The sequence below is a fragment of the Cnephaeus nilssonii genome, assembly GCF_951640355.1.
Source record: "Cnephaeus nilssonii genome assembly, chromosome: 21".
NCBI classification, from domain to species: domain Eukaryota; kingdom Metazoa; phylum Chordata; class Mammalia; order Chiroptera; family Vespertilionidae; genus Cnephaeus; species Cnephaeus nilssonii.
This window is the reverse complement of record NC_137092.1, coordinates 2,915,598-2,931,318: the sequence shown is the minus strand read 5'-3', so window position 1 is coordinate 2,931,318 and position 15,721 is coordinate 2,915,598. Positions and strand designations below refer to the sequence as shown.

Genomic DNA, 15,721 nt, shown 5'->3' with positions numbered 1-15,721 from the left:
ACCTCGGCCCTCACAGTCCCGGCTTCATCCAGAAAGTCATCTAGAAGGACGTCCAGAAGGTCATTCGGCTGTCCAGTCTAATTAGCATATTACACTTTTATTATTATAGACTAGAAGCCCGTTGCACGAAGTTTCGTGCAATAGACCTTCCTTCACCTGGCTGCTGGCACCAGTTTTCCGCCAGCAGCAGTTTTCCTCTGGCCACCCGCCGATTGGAGCGCCTCCTGCCAGCGCGATCGGCCACCCCGAGAGGAACTCCGATCGGGAAGCGCTCCGATCGGCGGGTGGCCAGAGGAAAACTGCTGCTGGCGGAGAACTGCTGCTAGCAGCCACGCAATCGGCCACCCCGAGTTCTGCCACCAGCGCCTTCCGCCGGCTCCATCGGTCCTCCCACAGTGCCGGCCGTCAGCCCAGTTGGCCACCCCAAGTCCCTCCCCCAGCCTGCTGCCAGCCCAATCGTGGGCGTAGCGGAGTGATGGTTATTTGCATACTTCCCTTTTATTAGGTAGGATTCTCTGAAGTAGGTTTAAAATACCAAGAAAAACAACGGTCAAAACTTTCAAACGTGGACATTACCGTGTCAAATTAGTTTTCCAAAGGATGGTGCCGTGCCAGTTTATAGCTTCCGGTAGTTCATGAGAGTATCATTTTTACCAGGTCATTGCAAATATTAGTGAATTTCCAGGTCTCCAGCCATACTTCTATCAAACATGGCAGTACAATGTCTGCAAACTAATGTTTCCATCAAATAAAATTTACCAGAAGCATACCAAGTGCTACACATTCAAATTGGTCACCGTGATGTTGGTTATTTTATTGATGCCATTGATCAAAACATTCTTGGATCTCCTCTTAAACTTGCCTTCTTAGCAATTCCAAGGAACAAGCATATGAAGACACATTTATTACCATTCCTGGGCATGTGACTATCCACAGTCTGTGTGTGTGTGTGTGTGTGTGTGTGTGTGTGTGTGTGTGTGATTGTGACAGAGCCACATGCCCAGAAATAGTAATGTTTGTCTTTGCGCGCGCACGCACACACACACACACACACACACTTTTCCAGCCCCCATAAATGAAGCATTTTCCCGAGCCCTGGCATGGAAGGAGTGCTTAGTATACTGGTTCAAGCCTGTGTCTCAAACCAGTTTTTTTCCTTCTCATTGAAAGCAATATAATCTAGATAATCGTGATGATAAAATACCAGTTATCGTCACATTTTTATAGCGGAAATCTGGGGGGCTTATTTAATCACATTCATGTCAGTTCCACAGAATCAAAGCCCTTTGCCAGGTCATTAAGTCTTCTAGCACCCCAACCGCATCTGGTCATTTTAAATGAACTCGTGATAGAGATACAGTTTTCAACCAGATTTCCTTCCTGCTCATCTATTTAAATCACTCACCAAAGTCCATAATTCAGTCTTCCTTCATCTTAGTGATAAGTCGTGAAATTCTGTTGGCTGTGCTATTAAGAACATTTTTTTTTACAACTGCCATCCGTGTTATTTTTTAAAAGCCTACTCTAAATCAAATTAATGGTTGATTTTCGTACTAGTTTTTATTGTATGTGGATGATTAAAAACAGGCCTCCCTGGGGGGCCTTCGTTAATCTGCTTGTGACGGCCTCCTGGGGTGCCAGCCCTTGATCTTCCTACTTGGTATGCCTTGTCCGAGCGTCTCAAACATGCTAATGTTGCCGGCCCAGCAGGCCCGGGCTTTCAAGGGGAAAGGCCTCTTTAGTAATGCCGTCTGAAGCCATGTGGTACATTTCAGAGTCTCTGCATTTATATTTATATGCAGGGCGGGCAAAAGTAGGCATACAGTGGTGAGTACACAAAACAGTTTATTCTGGCATTGTTATTTATTATTATAGTTGTTTGTATTACAACTGTACACCTACATTTGCCCACCCCTGTATATTCCCTCTTCACCACAGTCTACCTAATTATAAGCATTAGATTCAGCTCAAAAAAGGAAAGGCAACAGGGAAGACAGTTATATATAACTAGAGGTCCGGTGCATGAAATTCATGCACTGGGGGAGGGGGTGACCTCAGCCCAGCCTGCTCCCTCTCGCAGTCCAGGAGCCACTCAATCAATTGCTCCACAGTGGGAGGCCCCGCCCCACCCGCCACAGCACTGCCAGCCAGGTAGCCTTGGCCTCCCTCTTTGGGGCGATCGATCATGGAGCGGCCCCAAAGAAGTAGGCCCTGACCACCCAGCCGGGGCTCCGTGATGGATTGCCCCAACAGAGGGAGGCCCCGCCCACCCGCTGCAGCCCACTGGTCGGTGGCCTGGGCCTCCCTCTGCAGGACGATCATGGGGTGATGGCGGGACTCCCTGACCCATCGCATTGCACCCGCCTTGGCTGGCCTGGCACCAGTGGGTGTCATAGCGTGGTCGTCTGGATGGTCGTTCTGCTGTTCAGCCGTTTGGTCGATTTGCATATTACGCTTTTATTATTATAGATGTGACTGCCGGATGGGGGTGAAATCCGGCTGATTCTATCAGCTACAGCTCTAACTGCAACCACCAAGATCGACAGGCTATGCACACGCTCTGTGTATCCTGCCATGTTGGATTTCAAGTACAAAAAAACACCCCTCGGAACAGAGCAGAGACCAAGAAGTAGCTCTGGCTCTGCTATATTTGGGCCCTGACCCTGAAAGGTTTGGGAGTCGCTGCTCCGGAGTTCAGCTGCTGGGATCCACCCACGGGTGTGTGTGCAGGTGTCCACGGGACAGGAGAGCAAGGCAAGCTGCCTGTCCCCCTGCAGCTGCCACGGCTACTTGACTTGTGTTACAGGTGCGGGCAGCCTCGCGAAGGGCGTGTGCACACTGACTGTTCCTGCCGCAAGCCCAGGAACCGCGGGAAAGCAGTGCCCGCGGCCCTCTGATGGACGTGAACGCATGACATATTGCGGCTTTACTGTCTTAAAACGTCAGTTGGTTACTTGACCCCAACCCGGTCTGTTCTCATCCCAGGGCCACGACACACAGCGATCTGATTCTGAGGGCCACCAGCCTGGGCATCCCGTACCGCGTCATCCACAACGCCTCCATCCTCAACGCCGTGGGCTGCTGCGGTCTACAGGTAACCACGCAGGAAGTGGTTTTTTAAAAAAGGGCTATTTTTTTACAATTATTATATTTCATGGACTATAAGACATTATTGTCTTATACTACATTTGTGTGTACTCAATTTTTTAATACTAAAACTTTTTATACTGTTTTTCTATAACTTAGGTGTCGTCCCCCCCACCCCCCCTTGGAATAGACCATTGAAATTAACTAGAGAAAGATTTTAATCTTACATTAATGTGTGCCTACCTAAGAAGTAAATGTAATCTAATTAAAGTGGCTCGGTACTCCAGAAGCCTTACCTTCTCCCGAATGCCTTGCTGCGCGTTTCGGAGCCCACGCTTTGCCATGCGGTGTTACCTTCTGTGCCATCAGGGCCTGGGCTGCTGCATCTCTTAAAAGAATCTATGAAAGAGTCCAAAGCCATGGATAGTAAGCTTTTAAGCCAACGTTGTGGTTATTGGTGTGTAAAGTTAGTTATTTTTAGTCCAGCAGTCTTGGTTCTGAGGGGTTAGAGCAAACCACTGTTTTCTTGTTCCATGTTATCTTGTCCTTTTCTTGGAATGATCAGAATAGCTGTATGTGTTCACTGTCACAGACGAGTGCCTTACAGGTGACAACCACGAGGGCGGGGCCCCTGGTTCTCGTCGCCTGTCTCTCAAAACGCCCAGCAGGGCTGCGGCCTTGCCAGTGGCTGGTGCTTGGAGATGTTGTTGACCTGAATTCAATGCTTAGCTTCGTCGTATTGGCTTTGGGTGTGGTAACATCGCTGTCTAGATCCCTGTAACACCGTCTGAATTTTGGAAAAGAAATATTGCTTTAAAAAAACAAGTGATTTTAGGATGAAATCACATAATATAAACAGCACTGTAATTATTAGTAATGCACGTCGTTAAAATAGCATGAAGTGGTAGGATTTCTTCCTTTGCATGCTTCTGCTGGCAGAGTGGGCAGGTGTGATCAACTAGCTGGCCTTTTCCATCTCTACCGTCCATGAGTCTTTGAAATGTTATGTAGACAAGTGCGGGCGCTGGGAGGAAGTTGGCACCGCTCGTACTCACTGACGGGCTCTGGGTTACCTTAAGTGCTCCGGAAAAAGAGCCCGAGGTCACAGTGGCTTGCTCAATGGGGACACTGCTCACTGTGCAGGCAGCCAGAGAATGGATGGGGTAGAGCAGGCCGTGTTAACTGAGAAGGGGATCAAGGGTAGCGCAGAAAATAATACAGTGCCGTAATGTGGCGTTGACTGTTTCTGTAATTACAATAACACATTTTAACGATTAACAAAACAAAAGCCTGCGTTTTCGGTTGTGGTTGACTTCAGGTCAAGGTTGTAAAATGTTCTCGTCATGACGTGGCACATCCACTTTCTGCGGCTGTTGCGCAAGTGACCTCGCTTGTTGCCATCTGTTGCTCTGTTTGTGTAAGGGGTTTCTACTTGTGACAGCAGCGTGTGGACCTCGGAGCAGCTCTCCCTGTCGGTTTTCAAAGGCATTACCTGGGCTTTCTTGTTGTCCCGGGGCTGCTGTGGAGGTGACAGCCTAACCCAGCACAAAGGCTAAGCCAGGTCGTAAGTGGACCGCGCCCTGCACAGTGACGTAGCCTCGGAGGACTCGTCCAATTCGCGCTCTAGTCTGTGAGTCTCTGCGGAATTATTTTTGTCCGCCTGCTAAATAATGGGCACAGGAAAACATTTTTTCCTTCCTTTCCGTTTCCACTAGAACTTTTAATCTCTGTGTTAATAGCCATCATTCTCCTCCATTTATAGTTGGTTTTTTGTTTGGACCTGATTGTGCCATTCTCCTACTCAGACAATCCTGGTAAACCCATCCTGTGCACAGTGCTGAGTGCCGTGTGTGCGTGTGTGTGTGTGTGTTATATCACGGACTCCGCCTCCCATGGCACTTTATCACGGTGCCATGCATATAATTGATATGCAACAAGTATCCGCTGCGTTGAATTGCTTATTTATTTATGTATTTATTTCCCCCCCAAGTTGTATCTTGTCTTTGGGATTATGTGCTTTAAATTATAATCCTTTCATGTAATTCCTATGTGGATTCGCTCATTTGTGTGTGAGAATATAAATCTCGTCATCTTCTGTCTGCCTAGTCGTTCGGTTTTATGTACCTCGTGTGCGGCCCTGTGCACAGTCTTTCCAGCGTCAGCAAAAATCCGCGTGGCGTCAATGCTCAGCAGATGCATGAGGATTAAAAACCAACGCCAAGACCAGGATTCTGTATGGAAAACCAGTAACTCGCGATTATGTGGTTTAGTGGCGCTTTTTGACAAGTCTGCCAGCTCAGCTCTCTTTCACTTCACAGACTTAACTCATCTGATTTCGAAAGCACCGACATAGAAGAGATATGTGTGGGGCTTAGTAGTGGTCTTAGCAAGTTAAATTTACTCATTTCTCCATGTGCAGAGAAGATATTTTTTAACTTAAAAGTGACAGAATAATTTTTACATGGATATAAAATAATGAAAGCATTAAAGCCTAATTAGAAAATGGAGTTTGCAAAGCATCTGTGCTTTGGAAATGAAGGGACTACTGGTGGCAGTGAGACGAGTCAGAAAGCTATTAACGTCTTTCGGGCAAGTGGTGTTGAGGGCTCTCCGGGAAGAAGAATCGAGTCCGTGTCTAGGCACTTTGCTGAGTAGGAACGGACAGGAATGGACACTGCAGAGCTGGACCGGACGGGTTGGCTTATGGGGAGATGTCATAAGGTAGAGATGCTGGTTGGAGGCAAGTAGGGCAATAGTTATTTTTAGGTAAGTTGCTCAGTGCCATTTTAAATATTGCCCAAGATTTCCTACTGTTGTCCCTCTGTCCCTGCCATCTTAGCCTTCCCCCGTGCCTTACTGTGCATCTTCTCACTCTAACCAGATACCTAGCATGTGCCTTACTGTGCATCTTCTCACTCTAACCAGATAACCTAGCATGTGCCTTACTGTGTATCTTCTCTAACCAGATACCTAACATGTGCCTTACTGTGCATCTTCTCACTCTAACCAGATACTTAACATGTGCCTTACTGTGTATCTTCTCACTCTAACCAGATACCTAACATGTGCCTTACTGTGTATCTTCTCACTCTAACCAGATACCTAACATGTGCCTTACTGTGTATCTTCTCACTCTAACCAGATACCTAACATGTGCCTTACTGTGTATCTTCTCACTCTAACCAGATACCTAACATGTGCCTTACTGTGCATCTTCTCACTCTAACCAGATACCTAACATGTGCCTTTCTGTGCATCTTCTCACTCTAACCATATACCTAACATGTGCCTTTCTGTGTATCTTCTCACTCTAACCAGATACCTAACATGTGCCTTACTGTGCATCTTCTCACTCTAACCAGATACCTAACATGTGCCTTACTGTGTCTCTTCTCACTCTAACCAGATACCTAGCATGTGCCTTACTGTGTCTCTTCTCACTCTAACCAGATACCTAACATGTGCCTTACTGTGTCTCTTCTCACTCTAACCAGATACCTAGCATGTGCCTTACTGTGTCTCTTCTCACTCTAACCAGATACCTAACATGTGCCTTACTGTGTATCTTCTCACTCTAACCAGATAGTGTTTTACATAGAACCAAATGGCCCATTTTGAGTTGAGTTTTTATCTTCAACAGACAAATCCATTATCCAATATCAAGTGAGATAAACGGCTTTCTGTGTAATTTACTACAGGTTAAAACAAACAAGCAGACAAAAGCGTGCCTTGATCTGTAGAAGCCAGGTCTGTTATGGCCTTCACGTCTAGTTTTGGGTCAGCAGTGTTTGGGGGGGAGATGGTTGCCTGCAGCCTCGGTTCTCGTCACTGCGCTGTTGCTCCAGCTGCTTTGCAGTTTCCCGGCAGGTGTTGGGTTGTGCAACCACACAAAGACGGGCCCTTCTGTTCCTTGAGGTACTGGCATCCAAATGGTGAAACTGTTTGCGTAATGTTCCGGGATTCATTGAAGAAGTTCGCGCCACCGCAGGCCTGGGAATGGTTACAGCCCGTAAATCAGGGTCCAGGAAGCAGCGCTGGCGGGAGGTTCCCTTTAATCCCCCGAATCCGGCGGTTCGGAGAGAATGGGGCGGCCAGTGCCTGTGTGTGACCAGCATCGCAATGCCCGCTTCAACGCCCCGTCCCTTTCTCTGGGCATGAGGCCCTCGCCTCCAGGGCTCCCGAAATACCGAAGCCCCTTTAAAGTGTTTCTGTGTGGTGGCCTGTATAATTTTCCTGAACAATCATTTTCCCTTACAGGTTTTTAATAGGGTTAAGACTTATATTTCAGAATCTGATCCCAGACGCCCAGCATTCTCTTTAGAATGCAAACAGCTGAACTTGTCGGGATGCACCCGTGAGCATCGTTGCAAATGGCCAGTGCACACGCACAGCAAGGGGCCGGGGGATGTTTACTGAGGGGCTGGGGGGGGGGTGGGACCTGCCTCGGACCTGGGTGCCAGGTTCTTCTTTCCTAACTAGCCCCGAGACCTCAAGTCATTTGCTCCTTTCTGAGCCGCGGTGGTCTCACCTGTTAGGTAAGGATAACACCGTTCCCCTGTGAACCCCGCTGACTGCTCAGGGGTCCCTGTTGGTTTGTTTCTTACCAGATGCTTCGTGCTGCGGTGTTTTTAGCAGCTTCCTCGCTGAGTCACGAACGGGTTATTAGTCTGTACCACATACAGACCCTAGGCGCGTCGGCAGCATGCCGCTGTTGGGCCACGAGAACTTAGTTGCCTTTTCAGTTTGGGGACGGATTTGGTCGCCGCACCCACCCACCCACCCCCATCTCAAGTCCGCTTCTCGCTTTTTATTTTGGTTGTCACCTGTGAACTAGCGCTCGGCGCACGGTCCCGTCGTTAACGAGGGTTGTGTGTTTTTTTCTAGCTGTATAAGTTTGGAGAGACGGTGTCCATTGTTTTCTGGACAGACACGTGGAGACCGGAGAGCTTCTTTGACAAAGTGAAGAAGAACAGACAGAACGGCATGCACACGCTGTGCCTCCTGGGTAAGGGCGTGTGGGCCCCTTGGAGCCACGTGTGTGTTTCTCGGGGGCAGGAACGGGAGGCTGATCCCTCGAGTAGTTCGGGAGCTGGTCCCACTCTGTACCTGACGCCTGTCCTTGATCATGCGTCACCCGTGGCTGCGTCCGTGCCCGGTGGCAGCCGTAAGTGGCCTGGACTCAGGCCTGTGGCCCTCAGGCCCTAAAGGAGTTATTGTCTTGCCCTTCACACATGATCTGTAGTGACTTTTACCTCCTCTAATGTGGTGTCCGCTGTATCCCCAGGGGTCTCCTTCCCGTTACCTGGTTTTAGTTTATTTATTTTTCCGTCTTTCCCCCATTTGAATTACTTTATTAACTTGTCAGGTTTCTTCCCTGCCTTCTCCCCAGTGTCTAGAGCTCGGGCACAGGACAGCGGTGCAGGAAATAGTATGGAAGTTCATTCGTTGGTTGAAGGGTTTCTGTAGATTCTTTTCTCAGACTTGGTCTTATGACCCTTTGGCACAGAAAATCTTTAACTCTTACTCAGTTCCAGCCAGAACACATTCCTTTTATTCCATCCCACGGACACCTGGTTAATTCTAGGTCCAGACCAGATCTCGGATGCTTCTCTCTGCATAATGCCCACATCTTACAGCTGCCTGGGGAGCTGTGTGTTCTCATCTCAGCTTATTGTCAGTGCCAGGTAGTACTTTGTTAATTAAGTAATTAGTTTCATAGTCTTGTCCTCGGATTTTCCACGTGGAAAGAGGCCAGGCTTACTTTCTTGTAGTTAACACATTGCGGACGGATCACGAGAATTCTCGCTTCATATTACACAGCGTTTCACCAAGTATCATACTTTAAAAAGATACTGGCTTGTAAGAACGTGTAATAAATAACTTCAAAGTGCAATGGGTATTTAATTTTAAAGCGTGCCTTTAACATTTATGTAAAGCGTTTTTGTACTTGTTCCATAGAAACTTATCTGGCCACTGGGTAAAGCTAGCAATAAACTACTGGTCCGCAATGTGTTAAGTATGACAGCTGGCTGATTGGAAATTGGGGTTCATGGGAGCCTGGACGCTTGTGTGTGTTTTACAGTAGAACTGAGCAGTTTTACAGCAGAACAGGGAGAGAAGAGCCTTAGAGGCAGGCCACCCCCAAACTTCTCCATGTAGCCATAAAAAGGAGGGGGGGGGGCAGAAAAGTAGCTGACCTTTCGGAAGCTCTGGAGAGGCAGTTGAGGTCAGCCTGCCGGTATTTGCTGAGTGTCGTTTCCCCAATGCTCACGTGGGGTGGGTCCCTTTGGAACTGTAAGGAAGCGTTAGACGTGGGTCCTGCCCTCGGGTGGGGACCAGCCTGTTGCACACACGGGAGTTTAAAAGAACAATTAAGTTCCATTGTGTGGAGAGGCAGGAAGGACAGACTGGAGTTTTGGCTCTTGAACTCTCTTTCTAAGAGCTGCCTCTTTTCTTGGCTTTCCTGGGAAAAGACAAACAAGGCTAAACAATATATCTTTCTTGCTCCGTTAACAAAAGCAGGAACAAGGTGTGAAACATGGGGTGGGGCAAAAGTAGGGTTACAGTTATTCGGATGGAAAAATAATTAATAAATAACAACACGAGAAGAAACTGTTTCACGTTCTCACAGCTGTAACCCTCCTTCTGCCCCACCCTGTATGAGATTGCATGGGGCCAGATCCTCAAACCAGAGAGCTCATCATTGAGTCATCTGAGGCCTCCTTTAAGTTCGTGTGTGCTTATTGAATGACCACTGTTGGGCCAAGCCTAGTGTATACCATGGTAGGCAACCTCAGAGAATCACACACAGATGAGTAAAATATAGCATCAGTTGTACAGATATCTCCAAGGACAGCGGGCATTCGAGGGAGGTCAACAAAGGCCTTAGGAAGGAGTTGGTGCCCAAGCCACTTCCCGGATGGGGGGGTTTCAGATGGGCTGGTGGGGGAGGGGTGGGTGGTGGGTGGTGGGCGAGCTGAGAGCACACTTACTCAGGAGGCGTGTGTGGAGTGTCTGCCCTCTGTGCCACGCTGGGTCCTGGCTCTGAGCTGAGCAGAAGCTCCCGTGCCAGCGCGTAGGAGAGGAGGGACTGCGGCCTGGGTCACGACAAAGGAAAAGTACTAGACTGGTCTGGCTTGAGAGGAAACCACTTACATTCAATTTCAAAGCATTTACCTATAAAAATTCTCCCAAGCCTCTTCTTCTTTTTTTTTTTTAATACTCCCTTGAGGATATTTTTTTCCCATTGTTTTTTTAGAGAGAAGGGAAGAGAGGTAGAGGAGGAGGGGAGAGAGAGAGAAACATCGAAGAACCTGCAACTGAGGCACGTGCCCTTGGCCAGGAATTGAACCTGCGACCCTTTGGTCTGCGGGCTGATGCTAACCGCTGAGCCACACTGGCCAGGGTAATCCTCTTCATTTTTAAAATACAATTCTGTAGAGCATGTCATTTAAAAAAAAGAAATATTATATTACAATCTTTACTGTAGCAAATGCCATTTTAGAAGCTCCAGCTGAATGAATGAATGAATGAATGAATGAATGGATTCAATTTTGAAAACCTTACAGTAGGTACCCTTTCTAAGAAAAACGTTTATGGTGTGATCACTCGGGAGAGCTGGAGAGGGCCATCACGAGCCCTCCGCTGCACTCTAGTTATTGTTGGAAAAGCGAACTCTGGCCGACCTGCCTGTTGGGAGCCTGAGAGGAAGCAGCTGTCGCCACTGTATTCCGAGTTCCTCGGAGGCCGGGGCGGGATTCTGCCTTCGACCTTTCACCAACGAGTGCAGCCGAGCGCCAGAGCATCCCGTGTGTGTGACGTGCAGACGGCCGGGCTCCCTGGGGGTAGACCCGGGTGGCAGCCTCCATGGCATCACGGGCCTGGCCCAGGTTAGTGCTGGGAAAGGCCTGATCGTTTATGCCTGTTTGGTATCAAAGTGTTTCCTCTTGAGTCATCAGGGCACGTCTGACCGTTCAGAGGAAGGCAAACGTCGCTTTCCTCATGCAGCCAGAATTCCCTGCTGTTTGTGTTACATGCATTGCGACTAACCTTCCGGGGCCTGAAAAACAGGGGAGGACAGGAGCACGCCCAGACTCTCAGCAGCTGGTAGACATGCACGCCACGCTGCAGGGTCAGCGTTAGGGGCCGCCCGTGCCGGTGTTGGTCAGACTCCGTCCTGTGTCTTCTCCTCCCAGAGGAACCTCGATCCCCTCAGGGTGGCCTCGGGACCAGCCTGGGTTTGCTTCCTGACTGTTCCCTGCGCCCAACCACAAGCTCCCGTTCTCTGTGGTTCTGTTGAAAAGCGGCTAAATACAAGCACATGAGCTTTCTGGAAACTTGAGAAGAGTGTTGCCCCAAAACTCAGGTTCACACGTAGGACTTGGATAGAGGGACCAATCGCATCCCAAGATAACTGTGTTTTTACTTCCTACAGACATCAAAGTGAAGGAGCAGTCGATGGAAAACCTAATCAGGTAAGCCCTGCTCTGGGAATGCTTTTCCTCCCTCAGCAATCCACAGGTCCCGCTTCCGGGACAGGTTCTCAGGCTGTCAAAGCCAGCTTTCCTTCCCGTTAGAACTGGGCCACTTGTCACCTTAGGAAGTGATAAGGAAAGGATTGTGAGGGAGCGGAACCCGCAGTGCGCTTGATGGGTTCACCTGTGAGCACGTGGTCGGTGGTCGGCACCTGGCAGGCACGGGCACTCTTTGTGGAATGAATGAATGAATGAATGAATGAATGGGGCGTTAGAAGACAGGGGTGTGAGGCCTCAGTCTGCCCGTGGTTATGGCTCTCGGGCAGGTAACTTCTGTCTCCGAGCCTCATTCTTCTCAGGAAGAGAAGAGTGACAGTCCTTTCTCACTTAGAGAGGCAGCATCCGGTCGGCTGCTCCTCCCCACGTGACGATGGCACTTGACGTAGGGCTGGTGTCCCCGAGGAACTGAATTTATAGCCTCATTAATTTAAAACTAATACTCGGCTCAGTTATTGGAAAACTTTTCAGTAGATTTAGAACAACTTCAACGTGTAAATCTATCAACAGCCATGAATTTTATGAAATCTAAATGCAGATCAAGTATTCCCAATGAAAATTTAGCATTTGGATCAAGTTGTGAGCGTAGATGTTGTAACAGATTTCAAAGACTCAGTACAAGATAACTCTTTAATAATTTTATGGGAGTAAATGTTGAAATATAACATTTTGGATACATTGGGTTAGATAAAACATTATTGATTTTGTCCTTTTTAAACTTTCATTAATGTGGCTACTGCAAAATGTAAAATGATGCTTGTGGCTTGTGCTATATTTCCTTCAGACAGCTGCCTCAGAATTGTTTTGAAAGTCATAAAATTATCAACTGTTTTGTAAGCTGCCAAGCTCTGTCTTTATTCTGATCACTGAGCGAACACTGAAGACTTCTGAGTCACACAGACGTAGACATATCTTATTCTCCAAGATGTTCGAGTTTACTGCTGAGTTTATTTTGTTAGCGGAGGAAGTGAAGCGAGGAATGTGGGGGTCAAACGTGGCAGTGACAATGAACGCGATAGGACCCAATTAAGCTGGGATACAGGACAAATTGGCACTCGTTTTGGATGATGTCTGCCTAAGGTATCATTTGAATGAAGGTAACTTTAGGCATTTATCTTCAAGTCGTTGGACTTTTGTTTCTGCCAGCATGCCAGTGAGCGCAGAGGCAAGGCAGTAGAGCCGTGAGCAGAGCTGGAGGGCCCAGGGGAAACGCCCGCGTCAGTGCTTTCACGTCGGCGTACGGTGGTGCCACCCGAGCTTCAAGCAGAGCCCAGTGTGGTCCCCGAGTGTACCGGGGGCGCTGAGTTAACCCTTTGCACTCGCTTGCTTTTTTCTCGATTCCTTTATTCTACTCGGGATTTAATTTTTTAAATACCCCAGATTTTACAAAGCACGGCAGGAGAATAAAAAACTGGAGTTTCTTTTCATACAAACTTATTTATTTGGATTTTTTTATATTTCAAATTATTGATACATTCAAAGAGTAATTTTAATCTCGACATCCGAGTGCAAAAGGTTAATTAACATGGACAGTGGCATTTCACGGCTGAGACCAATGGCAGCCTGTGTCCTACCCCAGGGGCAGGAAGATCTACGAACCTCCTCGCTACATGACCGTGAACCAGGCGGCCCAGCAGCTGCTGGAAGTGATTCAGAACCAGCGAGCACGCGGAGAAGAGCCAGGTACGTGGGTCCCTGCTGGGCTCTCACATCTCACACTCAGATCACACACACACACACACACACACACACACACACACACACCCCATTGCTGGGCTCTCACATCTCACACTCAGATCACACACACACACACACACACACACACACACCCCATTGCTGGGCTCTCACATCTCACACACACACACACACACACACACACACTGCTGGGCTCTCACATCTCACACTCAGATCACACACACACACACACACACACACACACACACCCCATTGCTGGGCTCTCACATCTCACACACACACACACACACACACACACTGCTGGGCTCTCACATCTCACACTCAGATCACACACACACACACACACACACACACATTGCTGGGCTCTCACATCACACACACACACACACACACACACACATTGCTGGGCTCTCACATCACACACACACACTGCTGGGCTCTCACATCTCACACTCAGATCACACACACACACACACACACACTGCTGGGCTCTCACACTCACATGCACACACGCATGTACACACACGCACCGCAGCCCTGCGCTGGTGAATGCTGGAGCGGCTGATGTGACACCGGATAGACCGCCACCACTGAGGCGTGAGTCACTGTGCGCCTCCTGCTCGTTCCTGTCCACTCTCAGCTAAAACTCTCAGCGGCCGAGAGTTGTACCAAAAGAAAAATAATGGGGTTCTTTCTAGTCAAAGCAGTGCCATCCCAGAAAGTGGGGGTTTCTCACAAATGAACTGGAGTCACAGTACAGAACTCCACAGTGAGGTTTGTCCGGCAAAAGTCTGTTTATTCTGCTGCTTCTCGTGCTCAGCACTGAGACCAGGGCTGGTTTTCTTCAGGACAGACATGAGAGCCTGTCCTTCTATTCCTAACATCTAGACACAGCGCACAGCATACAGTAAAATGTTGGTGGTCAGCAGATTTTGCTGGGGGCTCTTAAAGGGACCCATCGGCATGTTTCAAGGCGCTGACTGCCTCTGGGCATCTGTCTTGTCCTAGTCTATAAGGAGATCCTCGAGTGCAGACAGTTTAGAAAAGACTTAGGTCAGATCATGGGTCCTCGATGAGATTTGCGATATCTGGGTCTCCTTTAAATGTCCCGTCGGCACTGCTGTTGGCTTGACCGCCGGCGGGTTAGTGCACTTGTGGAACTGAGTGGCGGTCTCTCTCTCTATTGACTGGCGATCTCTCTCTCTGTTGACTAGCGGTCTCTCTCTCTGTTGACTGGCGATCTCTCTCTCTGTTGACTAGCGGTCTCTCTCTCTGTTGACTGGCGATCTCTCTCTCTGTTGACTAGCGGTCACCGAGGAGACACTGTGCGTGGGCCTGGCCAGGGTGGGCGCCGAAGACCAGCAGATCGCTGCGGGCACGCTGCAGCAGATGAGCTCCGTGGCGCTGGGGGGCCCGCTGCACTCCCTGGTCATCACGGGGGGCAGCCTGCACCCGCTGGAGGTGGAGATGCTGAGTCTGTTTCCCGTGCCCGAGGGGCCCCGCACGTAGACGCCGTCGGTGTGGAGGCTCATTTCTGTCCGGTGCCCTGCCCTGTGTGCGCCAAGGGGAGCGGGTCCCGTTCACCCGGTAAGCGCCGCACAAGCCACCAAGCACGAGCGGACTCCACGCTCGGTTTCCTGTGCCCCGAGTTCTCCCTCGGCCATCGTCAGCTGCTGCTGCTGCCCCGCGGTTTTCCGGATGTGGACACGTGGAGCAAACCAGGCGGGAAGCGGGAGGGTGGCAGAGCCCTGGAAGAGCAGCTTTTCGTCATGAAGCCTGCACCAGGCGGGACCCTTCCTCCTTCCTGAAGTCAGCTGCCTGCCTGCAGCCCTGAGGCCCCTCCTGCAGCCCGAGGTCCCTCCTGCAGCCCGAGGCCCCTCCTGCAGCCCGAGGTCCCTCCTGCAGCTGTGGGGCCCCTCCTGCAGCCCGAGGTCCCTCCTGCAGCCCCGAGGCCCCTCCTGCAGCCCCGAGGCCCCTCCTGCAGCCCCGAGGCCCCTCCTGCAGCCCCGAGGCCCCTCCTGCAGCCCCGAGGCCCCTCCTGCAGCCCGAGGTCCCTCCTGCAGCCCGAGGCCCCTCCTGCAGCCCGAGGCCCCTCCTGCAGCCCCGAGGTCCTGGCCGCCATGGGATGAGGGCTGCAAGCCGAGGTGGGGGCGTCCATCACACTGACTCACAGCTCACCTGCCACAGGACTTCCTCCTGAATCGCCGTGTCTTCCTGCTGACGTCCTAGTTCGGAGCTCGGATGTGGCTATATTTGGGGGTTATGTGATTGTTAATAGAAATGTGCGGCCAGCCATGTACAGCTGCTCTTTGGTTTTAAATAGCAACTCACAGCCAAGCTGACAAGTGGGAAACTTGCTGGCCACAGAATAAAAGTTTTAAAACTTTGAGTTTGAAGACACAATGGAT

At 49.7% G+C, this 15,721-nt stretch overlaps 1 protein-coding gene across 6 annotated transcripts in view; it reads left to right on the top strand.

Annotated features, from left to right (window-relative positions):
- DPH5 (diphthamide biosynthesis 5) overlaps window positions 1–15,721 on the top strand; it is a 22,184-nt gene extending 6,463 nt beyond the window's left edge. For 2 of the 6 annotated variants that reach the window (XM_079760593.1, XM_079760594.1), the window contains exons 5-9: window positions 2,986–3,094; window positions 7,972–8,092; window positions 11,522–11,561; window positions 13,198–13,301; window positions 14,620–15,720. In XM_079760593.1, the coding sequence (XP_079616719.1) occupies window positions 2,986–3,094; window positions 7,972–8,092; window positions 11,522–11,561; window positions 13,198–13,301; window positions 14,620–14,822 (577 nt within the window). In that variant the 3' untranslated portion in view covers window positions 14,823–15,720. Of the gene's footprint in view, window positions 1–2,985; window positions 3,095–7,971; window positions 8,093–11,521; window positions 11,562–13,197; window positions 13,302–14,619 lie in introns of all 6 variants that reach the window. The other 4 variants (XR_013812914.1, XR_013812915.1, XR_013812916.1 and 1 more) reach the window with 4 other exon arrangements.